Source organism: Anastrepha obliqua, chromosome 1 (genome assembly GCF_027943255.1).
Source record: "Anastrepha obliqua isolate idAnaObli1 chromosome 1, idAnaObli1_1.0, whole genome shotgun sequence".
NCBI lineage: Eukaryota > Metazoa > Arthropoda > Insecta > Diptera > Tephritidae > Anastrepha > Anastrepha obliqua.
In genome coordinates this window covers 157,639,945-157,652,184 of record NC_072892.1, presented here as the reverse complement: position 1 = coordinate 157,652,184, position 12,240 = coordinate 157,639,945, and the positions used below count along the sequence as shown (strand labels likewise).

Sequence of the window (12,240 nt, the reverse complement as noted above, 5' to 3'; positions counted from 1 at the left end):
GTAACAGGAGCAATGCGAACCTGACCCACGGCGGCTTTAGGAATGATCACTGAACTCATTCCATTCTACCTTGTAACCAAAAAGTCGGCAGTCAGAGCAGCTCTAAGGCTTCCTAATCTATTTTACTGAAAGAAGGCAATCTTACAGGACATGTAAGAATTCTGGGTTCAATCCTGAACTCTTCGTGCCTGACAGGCCACGACAAGATGGCAAGTAAACTAGAATTCTCCAAGAAATTCAAAGTGGTCATTAGTGACCGCTCAGCATGGAGAAACAATGAAATATCCTTAAAACAGTGCGAACAGGTGTGTTTTACTGATGGGTCCAAAATGGAGGACGGTAGTGCCAGGGCTGGAATTGTCGGACCACATTTCAAAAGAGCAATTGCAGTGGGAAAAACCACTTCCATTTTCCAGGCAGAGGTCCACGCCTTAGAGCTGTGTGCCAGTGAATGTCTACGGAGAGGCACGCGCGGTGCCAATATTAAAATTCTCTCTCTGGCAGGCAAGCAACTCTAAAATCGCTGTGTGATTCGGGAATGTTTTAAAATCTTCAACACCCTCGCATCAAGAAACTTTGTTACCTTGATGGGGGTTCCGGGACATGAGGGGCACGAAGGGAATGAAATTACGGACGGATTTAGCGAAAAAGGGGGCAAACACTACCGTTATAGGTCCTGAACCTTTCTGTGGGGTAAATAACAACTTCAAAAGTGCCTGTGCATGCGGCCAATCGAAAAGACTCATAGATCCGGAACGGATAAAGGCAAAGGCAATCCTTAACCTAAGCAGAAACGACATAAAACTTTACACTAAACTACTTTACAATGCACTTTACACTGAGTAGGACACTGTAAACTTAATTATCACATGAAAAAGATAGGTGCGATAGAAAACGATTCCTGCAAACGATTCTATGCAACTGCCCAGCAATGGCACGACACAGACTAGATTACGTTATAGAACTTAAGCCTACAGCAGTTTTAGGATTTATTGTTTGTGCACTGCGACCTGAAGAGATCTATTTTGAGGTCATGTAGCCTACTCGAACAGTTTTAGGCTATCAATAAATCCAAAAACTGTTCGAGTAGGCTACATGACCTCACAATAGATCTCTTCAGGTCGCAGTGCGCAAACAGCCAATCAACAATAATAATAATAATAATATTAATAATAATGTCTCATTTTATTTCATTGAAGTTTTTTTAATTTCATTAACATTTTTTCGCATTTTATTTAATTTTAGTTAATTTAATTTAATTAAATTTTTTTAAATTTATTTTTATTTTATTTTTGAAGTGAAACTTCTTAGGCGTCGATGGACGAGCGAGAATGGAGGGTGCAATTTCAAGGCCATGTAACGTTTTGGTCATTTTCGTTCCGCGAGAGAGAAAAAAGATATAACGTAGAAGGAAAGGAGAGAGAGAGCTATACCTTGTATATATCTTAGATACACTTTAGGCTCTTTTTCCTGAGTTTTTCTTTGTGGTTGTTATTTTCTAGTGAAAAATAACACTGCCTACTTTTTGGCGCTTGTTTGTTGGTGCAAACTTGTAGGACATATATTTTTGGTGCCGACTTTTTGGCGTTATATTTCGTTTGTGCCTACTGTTTGGGGCGTTTTTTTGTCCCAATTTTTTGGCGTTTTTCTTTGGTGCCTACTTTTTGGCGCTTATTTGCGTTTCCTGGCTAGTGCTTGTGCGTACTATAAAGTGCTACCCGTTCCGACGTCGGAATGGATAGTTGGTATTGCCTTGCGGTAATTTGTGCCGTTGCTGCGGTCCTGGAATCGCTGTGTTTGTGCGGGTGATACACGCTCGTAGTAGTGCGCGTTGTTGCCACGGTTTGTGTCCGGCGTTTACCTACACCGGTCGACCCTTCTCCGTTTTTTGTAAATTTTGTCTATTTGTATTCTCTGCAATGTTGTGAATTTATTTAGATATATATTCTTTCTCTCTCTCTCTCTCATTCTCTCTCGGGTCTCTCCCTCTTTCTGCGTCTGCCTTAAAAGTTTCACTTCTACACGCACTTTTTTGTTTAATTTATTATATTTTATATTTTTGTTTTATATTTAATTTTGTTATAGTATTTGTTTTTATTATTTAATTTAATTTAATTATTATTATTTTTTATTTTTTCTATTTATTTATTTTGCTTTTTTTTGTTGTTTTTTTTTTTTTTTCAAACTTCCCATTCTTTGGGAGGCACTTACACAAATGTTTACACAGTTTTAACAAGTTCTTATACTATCGTACTCTAAATATAGAACTAATAGCTACAGGTGTGAATATTGCAACAATAAATATGTATCATTTATTTACTGAAGAAAATTTCTTATGATGTGGCAAGAAATCAGCAGAGCCCCTTTTTGAAGGTCATAGATAAGATACTTCCCCAATTTGAGCTTCTTGAGGCTCTTCGTCAGATTTACGTGAACGAGTCCGTGAGCCGATATGATCAGTGGCAATATAAAGACCTTTCTGAGTTTCCACTGCCGCTTGATGTTAATCCCTAAATCGGGGTATTTGCTGATTTTCTCTGTGTACGTTTTATGAATATTTTTGTTCAATGGGACGCCAACGTCAATGACAAACGCAGTGTTGTCATTTTTATTTACCACAAATATGTATGGCAGATCTATTATTAGTTCTTGTGGTATTCGTAAGGATTATTTTATTTTATTTTATTTTATTTATTTTTATTATTTTTATATTAATTTATCTCATTTTAGATTACCCCCTATGATATAATTCTAAAGAAAAATTTCACTTTCTTTTGCAGTTTTCGAGAATCGTGAAAAGATGGTGCTAGTCATGGAATTTGCCGCAGGCGGTGAACTGTATGATTACCTCTCGGAACGTAAGGTGCTTAGCGAAGAGGAGGCGCGTCGCATATTCCGGCAAGTCGCCACTGCTGTCTACTATTGTCACAAGCACAAAATTTGTCATCGTGATTTGAAATTGGAGAATATACTACTCGATGAGCATGGCAATGCGAAGGTAAGCAACTTTCACTGCATTCACTTGCTAAAAATACATTTTAAATGTTTCAAAAATTTCAAATTTCTGCCATCAATTTCCAGATCGCCGATTTTGGACTGTCGAATGTTTTCGACGAACAAAATCTACTCGCCACATTTTGCGGTTCACCGCTTTACGCTTCCCCCGAAATTGTTGAAGGTACTCCCTACCAAGGCCCAGAAGTCGACTGCTGGTCCCTTGGCGTACTCCTCTACACTCTAGTCTATGGGTCAATGCCATTTGATGGCTCCAATTTTAAAAGACTTGTTAAGCAAATCAGTCAAGGTGACTACTATGAGCCAAAGAAACCATCGCGTGCCTCATCGCTCATACGTGACATGTTGACGGTGAGTCCACGAAAACGTGCCACCATCGAACAGATTTGCGCTCATTGGTGGGTTAATGAAAATGATAATGTCTCATGTTTGGATTTGGCTGAGGAGCTGGCGACACAAACACCAGTACGTTTGGATGTTTTGTTGTCATTAACACCGGCCGCCGTGACGGCCGATCAATTGGTTGTGCCATCCGCCGATGCAGGCAAAGGAGAACGTGTGCCAAGAAGTCATTCGGTGGGATCGATACGTGATATGGGCGGTAATACAGAAGCAGAACGAAGAATATTGGACATGGTTGCTGGTAGGTTGTTGATAGTATTTATTTTTTATTTAAGAGAAAGTTGTGCCTACGCTAAAGATAAACGCAAAGCTTGTGGAAGAGATTTCAAAAATATTTTGTTATACAGCAAAAAAAAAAAAAAAAAAAATTCAATTAAACCGTAATGTTACAATACAAAAAATATAGTTTTGAAAGAGAATTTGTGATTTCTTTCGTAAGCTCCGCGTATTTGTCTTTTTTGCGCATTTGTTTTTCTGTGCCTGAATTTTCGAAAGAGCGACTAGTGTAGTATTTGTATATGTATTTGTGTGTACCTATGTACATATGTAGTAGTTGCAAACTCCCGTTGTCTGTAAATAGCTGATAACTGTATTTCCTATCCCTCATTTGCCTTCTGTTTGTTGATCACAACTATTTCCGACTTCCCCTCAAACAAAACTCTTACAATACTTCTCAATACTTTCTAAATCTATAAAAAAAAAAACGTCTACAAATAACCCTACTCGTACAAACATTCAAGCGTACTAAATTTGTGTTTCCATCATTTAACCCATAATTCATTACACCTCCACTTTTCTCTCTTTTCTCCACATTTTTCCCCCATAAGCTGGCGGTGAAGCAGCGCTCATGCCATCACCTACGCGCACAATCACACCAACACACAGCCCAGTGCAGAGTAAACGTAAGCTCGAAACCACCGTCTCTACGGAGAATGCGCATGGTGCTGCGCTGAAAAAGAAGGATAAACTGGGCAGCAGTTCAATGATACTCGAAGAGACAACAGTGCCATTGACAGAGGAAACACCCATGGAGACGGAGGAGGAAGATGAGGCAGCACAGAACGCATTTGTCGAAGAGCCCATTACCCCAGCATCGCTCAAAACTATGCCATCGGCCAGCTTCTCGCAAAGGGATATGGAAATGGTTGGCGATCTCTGCGAGCAGCTGATCCAAGAGGAATCCACACCCACTACACCTGCAGCAGCACAGTTAAATGAACTCAGCACTCCGGTAACACCGACACAGGTTGGCGTACCGCGTCAAAAGACCATTGGTAAGCTGGAATCACTGGAAGAGACACCAGAAGAAAAAGATGCTACAAAAGTTATTAAGAAATTCGTCAATAAGCACAAAACGGCTGATCTAGTAAATGCCATCGGCCAAATTGCACCCTCAACTGAGAAAGCCGGCGAGCAAGCCGCAGTTGCGCCAACAAAAACCAGTAATGCCAAAACCGCAATCGCCAAACCAACAACTACTACATCGAACAATGCCACGCCCACGCCATTCGTGCGCAAATGCAGTCTTCAGGATGAGGGTTCGTTGAGTAAATTCAATGCTGACCGTCGCAAATCGCGCGTACTCGAAACCACCGAGAAGTTGCAGCAAATGAACACCGGCGGCGGGGGCGGAGAAAAGCCGAAGAAGTTCAGCATACCTGGTGTGAGTGTCGGCAGCTATAAGAAAGAATTCGAGCGCAAAGCCACCAATCCGTCAGCGCCACAAGGCCCCACGCCAGGCGAATTGCGTGCACTGGAGGAAGTTGCCGCCGCAGCGGCTGCAGCGCAAGAATTGGAAACTGACGATCAGACACCACAGACTACGCCCGCCAATGCACCGCCACCGCCATCGGAAACGGCATCAATCGAGGCGAGCGATTCAAAGAATTCTGTCGCTTCGTTGTCGCTTGACGATGCGCGTCGCTCCATGGAGAACTCCATTGCGTTGTTGCGGCAAGCGCAAAGTGAATCATCGAAAGAGGTCGATCAACTATGTGCGCAAACTGAGAATATTGAAGTGAGTGAAACTGGTAATCCAATGGTGGCGGCCGAGCGCGAAAGGAAGCTGAAAAATGCGCGCGCCATAATCGGAAATGCCATACAGCCAGGTAAGTGAGCTTGAATGAAGTATGTAATATAACGCAAGCAATAACAACAATAGTAGAATGCTGGGGAGGGGCGGTTTTTGGAAAAAAAAGTAAACAACCCTTTAAGAGCTTGCCATATTATTGTGCTTTGAATAACTGTATGGGAGTTCTAACATAAATTTGCCCAAAAGTAAATAACAAATTGTCCGAGCTTTTTAACTATTTTATTTGAGGCTGAAGAACGAGCATGCAATGCGTAGGCTAAAAAACCGGCATCGGATGCTGTTGGACCAGGCCGATGTTGTAATACGTTGCCAAAGGTATTTCTTAAGAATGAATTTCAGTGCCCTTCCTCTATTGTGGAAATTTAATAAAATAGCAAATGGTTTGTGTGAGAGTGTTTTTGACTGATTTGGTACTTCTGCTAAAGGTATGCCGAAGGGCGACTGCCAATTGTACATTTTTTTATAAATTACAGTTTAAAGAGAATGCAGAATGATGTTAAAAAAATTGGGTGGGCAAATAGTCCTCTGCAGCTTGTCCCTCTTTCAGAACTTGGGAAGTATTTAACTGTAATTCCAAAAAAAATGTTATGAAGGTGGAAATACGTTGTTTAAGTGCTTAGGTTAAAAAAATTAGCAGAAAAAAAATCCAGAAATTGGAGTTTTTTTTTACTAAAGTTAGGTTAGGTTAGGTTAGGTTATGTTATGTCATGCCATGTTATTTTAAGCTAGGTTAAGTTATGTTAATATATATTATTTACTATAAATTTTATTATTAAGGTTACTCAAGCTATTCAGGTTTTATTAATTATTAATTTTGTGCACATAGTGTCTGCCTGCCACTACAGGTATTGAAATATAATAGAGCCGTGACGCCATAAAAAAATAAGTTTTTAAGCGATTATGTTAATACAACTTAATAGCTTAAATCCATAAATTGGAGTAGTTTTTGAAAAATTAAGTTAGGTTATGTTATGTTATGTTATGTTATGTTATGTTATGTAATGTAATGTTATGTTATGTTATGTTATGTTATGTTATGTTATGTTATGTTATGCTATGTTATGTTATGTCATGTTATGTTATGCTATGTTAAGTTATGTTATGTTATTTTATCTTATGTTATGTTATATTATGTTATGTTATGTTATCTTACGTTATGTTATCTTATGTTATGTTATGTCTTGTTATGTTATGTAATGCTATGTTATGTCAAGTTATGTTATGTAATGCTATGTTAAGTTATGTTATATTATTTATTATTTAGGTTATTCAGGTTATTATTAATTTTGTGCACATAGTGGCTGCCTGTGGTAGCCTATTGGACTTGATACTCAGTCTAATAGAAACGTTGTTTAAGCGATTGTGTTAATGCAATTAGCTTACATCCATATATTGGAGTAGTTTTTGAAAAATTAAGTTATGTTATGTTATGTCATGTTATGTTATGCTATGTTATGTTATGTTGTGCTATGCTATGTTAAGTTATGTTATATTTTTTATTATTAATTTTGTTATTTAGGTTATTCAGGTTATTATTAATTTTGTGCACATAGCAGCTGCTTATAGTAGCCTATTGGAATTGAGATACTATCTGTCTAATAGAAGCGGACCAATTCGCTTCTAATACACTGCATTGTATACGCTTATGATTTTATTCATCATCGTGTATTAGCGTTACATCCCGGGGTGGGCTTTAGCTGCCTCAGCAATCTTCCTACATTCAACACAATCCAGCGCTAGAGATTTCCAGTTTTTGACGCCTAATTTTTTCGGATTCTCGGTGACGCTATGCAGGCAATTTGTTTTTGGTCTGCCACGGGATCCTGAGCAAAAAAGGCTGTAATCCAGCAGATGTTTTTGTGGCCTGCCGTCATTTATGCGGTTGATGGGACCTGCCTATCTGATGCGTTGCGACTTGATAAATCTTAGAATATCTTCGCCATTGCAGAGACTTAGCAGCACCTTATTGCGCCTGATTCTGTATTCGCCAACTTCTTCGCGTTTTGAAGCCAAATACTTTACGCAATATTTAGCGCTTAAATGTATTCGTAGGCGCGTTACTCGTCTGCAAGATTCACGCTACAAATTTCTGCACCGTAGGTCATCAATGATTGAATGAGCGATTTATAAATAGCAAGTTTTCGCCTACGTGAAAGAGATTTTGATTTGAGGAGGTAGATTTTAGCGTAGTATTCACGATTCGCCGCCACTATCCTGTCAGATATACAGTCCTGCATGCTGTTGCCATTTAAGTAATGTAATACGCCGAGATATGTAAATTTGGACACGCTCTAAAAACTTAAGTCCTCGACGTCAATAACGCCAGACGCTTTCCTTTATACTTTTGAGATCCTCATATACTTGGCTTGGTTTATATTTATTGCCAGTCCTACCAATCTTGAATTTTTTTCTACCCATTTTTTTTTATACGCAATATAAAGTTAACATTGAATAAACTCTATAGTCACTAACACCAGATTATGTTAATTCCCGCGCAAGTTGTGGAGGTAAACGGCTCCAAATCAGCCGCATTTGCCCTGATAAGTGTTGGACCCTCCACATTTATTTTCCTTTGAGTTTTTGCTTAACAACTGGCCAAACATTTTCAATAGGATTGACATCAGGTCCACTATTTCAATCCCATTGCGCTCTTTCCCGCTCTTCATACTTTCGGTTTCGATGCTTGGGATCGGTGTCTTATTCTAAAATCCAAGGTTGACTAGTCTTTCCAAACATTTGGTAAATTTCATTGATCAAAACTGCATTCCAATTGGCGGTAAACACAAATGAACGGCCAAATCCTTTTTGGGAGAAGCAGTCCCAAATATGAACCTGGAAGTTTTCGATTATCAGCAGTGCATCAGTGCCGACGTATGCAACTATTCGCCTAAAAGAAAGTTTCATTCGTGAATATTGCGTTTGCCCAATTCCGTTCTGAATTTACCTGAGTCCATGCAAGTCTTTTTTTATTGTTGGACAATGAGAACAGCAGTTTTTTCAATGTGCTCCGGAATTTGAGCCCTCCTGCACGTAAACGTCGAATCGTGTCTTTCGATACATTAACACCATTTTTCCTTAAAGCAGCTTCACGCAACGAAATGTTCGGGTTCGTCACTAGCAAATCAATGATCTTCTGATCTGGCTTTGCAGAGAAAATTTTTTTTTTCTCCATCCGGGCAAGTCACTAACGTTTCTAACTTATTTATGATTTTTTGAAATATTTTCCTGCCGATGCACGGGACATTTTTGTAACTTTGGGTTCTGCACATAGAAACACTTCCTATTCACTTTAAATCGGTTTTCATATGTGAAACTCATTTTGTAAAAACTACGTACGCTTTTTAATTTTCTCATAAAACTAAGAAATTGCACAACGCGTATTGCTAAATAGGCGCTATTTAGCAGCATTTACATTTTTTTCGTAACGGAACTCTAAGTTTGTTTGTCACATTTCTATTAGACAAACTGTAGATAGGGTTGGGCATAGTGCACTAAATATTTAATGCAATAAGCGGATAGTTGAAACACTGAAAAACTATATGATTTAGTGATAATGAAACCCTTAAAAAATTGGCGAGTGATTTTCTCACACGTTTTTTTTTTTGGGAATTGCTTCAGTTACACGCCTCATAATGGTCCTGCCTGACCTTCTGGCAAAAATTCGCGGTACACAATAGCGTTGTAATCCATAAAAACTGCGAGCATTGCTTTCTTTTTTGACGGAAAACGACTTGAATTTTTTTGGTCTTGGTTCATTCGGAGCTTTTCACTCACTCGCCTGATCTCTGGATTGCGTGTCGTATTCTTAAGCCAATGTCTCGTCTACAGTAATGATGCGTTTGATGAATGTTGCGTCGGAGTCAGCCATGGAAATCATTTCTGTGGCAATATTAACGCGCTCCACTTTTGGCATGAAATTCAGATCCTTTGGGGCCAACTTTGCAGCAACGCGGCGCAAACGCAAATCATTAACTAAAAACTGCTGAACGGATCCATAAGCAATATTCAAATCCAATATATAATACAATCTGTGTCAGAAAAAAAGAACCGCGATTATTCATGAAGTATAAAAAATATATATTTAAAATTTTTTTTACATGAAAGTATGTACAAAACTACGAGTGGCAATTACTCAATAAGCCGTGCAGTCTTCATCGTTGTCGAGTATAGCCTGGCATCTTCTGGGCATGCTTTGAACCAGCTTTTCTGCGTAGCTCGTCGACAAACAGGACTAGATTTTGCGAACTTGACGCACGAGTTGCTTTAAATCATGGACTGACCTTCCGGCAAGATGCGTTTTCATAGTTCCCCACACATTTTCAATGCGGTTGGCGTCTGGGGACTGGGAAGGCCAGTCCAATACTGTGACGCCATTTTCTTGTTTTGTTGTTTCTCAATGTATTTTTCTGAGAGCAGTGGTTTTGATGATGTGGGACGGTAGATATGTTCGCCTGCTCCAGTTGACGTTCGATGGTGTTTTTAGCAAGAACTGATCGTGCTTAGTAGTCGCGTAGTCGCAAAGAAGGTTCCCGCTTAAAAAGTTGTACGATCACTTTATCCTGCTTTTTTGTCGTCATTCGCTTCAAGCCGCGCTCGGAAGGTTATCAACATTTTTATACCCCTTATACCGCCGATTCCATTTCACAATAAACTTTTTTGATTTTTTAATTACTTTTGCAGCCGCATTCGGCCCTTTCGAATGCGTGCATAAAAATACCGCCTCAAAACGCTTCACGTACACTCATTTTTGTTTGGTTGCGTTTACGAAAAATTTTCGAACGATATCTCTTTCTCTGATACTTTTCTCCTTCCCTCCTTGAGTATCTACCCCCTTTCCAGAGCTTTAAATACAATGGGCTTTTTAGCCTGAGTGTTTTAGGAGCCACCAAATCTCCTGGTGCTCCTTGGTTCGGCCTTTTCAAATTTCAATTTACAAGAAAAAACCGGTTCTTTTCTTCTGACACAGACTGGATTTCTTAAAAAACACCAGATATACATAATTAGATAACATAATTACAATATCTTTCTGCCACACTCCTGTATGTATTCTAGCAACAGGCACAGGATATGTGTGGATGCAGTTCAGTTAAGGCTGATTAGGATCCTCCTTTATTTTATTTTCTTTTTATTTTTATTTTTTTTCTTATTTTTTTGCAAAGTGCCTATGTCCAGATTTATTAGAAATTATTTCAAAATTATGCTTTTTGGGTAGGGAATTTTTGTTAGAACTCCTATATGTTCCATCTCCGCACAACATTTGAAGCTTACCGAACGCGGATAATTTAGAAAAAAAAACCTTTTAACCAACCCATTGAAAATCTCAAAATTTCCTCAGTTCAAGTTTCGGCCAATCATTTTATCAATCATTCGAAGAACAAAACATTATTTGTTTTTGCATTCAAAATCATTTGTAGTGGTTTCATTTTGCATTCATTCATTAGTTTACACACACACACACACCAATACATACATACATACTTCTACATACATATATAGACACACAAATAAACATCTATGCAATCAGACAGTCTCACCTACATACTGTACCCGAACACACACGCACACGCACCCACACACATCACATCACGTACGTTCGTTCTCATTTGTATCATCTCATCATTGGTTCATCTATTTTAGTTATACGCCGGCCACCATCACAACCATCTTTTGGCATCGGCGGCGGGGGCTACGGTCAAATGCGTGCAGCCAGTGGCGGTTTTATTGGTTTTGGCAGCAGTGGCAGCGGCAGCAGCATGAGCGCCGGCATGGGTGGCGGCGGTGCCGTTGGCGTTGGCGTTGGCGGCGGCGGTGGCATCGGTGGCGGCAACTTTGGCAGCAATGCTCTACCGCCTCAAATGTTGGCCTACAATATGAGCAATTTACCTCAGACACCGCCGCCTCTGTTGACACCAAATGCAATTGCAAAAGCAAAAGCAAAGCCGAATGCGAATGCGAATGGGAATGTGAATGCAAACGCTGCCCTCGCCGCTGCAAGGCAACACATTATGGGACGTTTGGCAGCTAATGCTGGTGATCAACAAAATGAATTCCAATACAAATCTGCGCCAAGTGGCTACTTCATACAGTCACCACCACCCTCCTCCTGCAATTCCTCTCCATTGTATAACCAGTATAATCCAAACAACAGCAACAACAACAACAACAATGCTGTGAGCTTTCAATACCAATACAAACAAAATCCACAACAACCTCAACCTCATCAACAGCAGCAACAGCAACAACAAAAACCACAACCACAACAACAAAAACAACAACCACATCAATACCAACACACTAATTTATCGCCACAAGCAACTCAAAATCAACTTTTGCAATTCCAACAAAGACTACAACAATTACAACAACAAAGACAGAGACATCATCAATCGCTAATAGAGCAGCAAGAAGATATAGAACTAGAACAACAACAATACCAACAACACCAAAAACAAGCACTATCACAACAACCATTGCATCAATACCAATCCAAACCAGCTCACAGCATGTCAATGCCACACACACTTGCCGCATCTGCCACTGCCACTGCTGCCAACGTCAAAAATACCGCCATCTCCTCTACCGCCGCCACCGCGAATAGTGTGCCAAAACCGTTTTATAATGCACCACCTCCTTCGATATTCTACAAATGTAAGTTTAGTTGTCGTTCGTTCACCCGTTCGTTCGTTTGTTCGTTTCTTAGTTCGTTAGCTGGTTCGCTCGTTCTTTCTTAA

At 39.6% G+C, this 12,240-nt stretch overlaps 1 protein-coding gene across 11 annotated transcripts in view; it reads left to right on the top strand.

Annotated features, from left to right (window-relative positions):
* The window catches only part of LOC129235964 (serine/arginine repetitive matrix protein 2), a 256,950-nt gene that overhangs the window by 185,528 nt on the left and 59,182 nt on the right, over positions 1-12,240 (top strand). For 8 of the 11 annotated variants that reach the window (XM_054870072.1, XM_054870081.1, XM_054870122.1 and 5 more), the window contains 4 exons: positions 2,781-2,998; positions 3,082-3,658; positions 4,245-5,525; positions 11,147-12,157. In XM_054870072.1, the coding sequence (XP_054726047.1) occupies positions 2,781-2,998; positions 3,082-3,658; positions 4,245-5,525; positions 11,147-12,157 (3,087 nt within the window). The remainder of the gene's footprint in view (positions 1-2,780; positions 2,999-3,081; positions 3,659-4,244; positions 5,526-11,146; positions 12,158-12,240) is intronic. The other 3 variants (XM_054870141.1, XM_054870151.1, XM_054870131.1) reach the window with 1 other exon arrangement.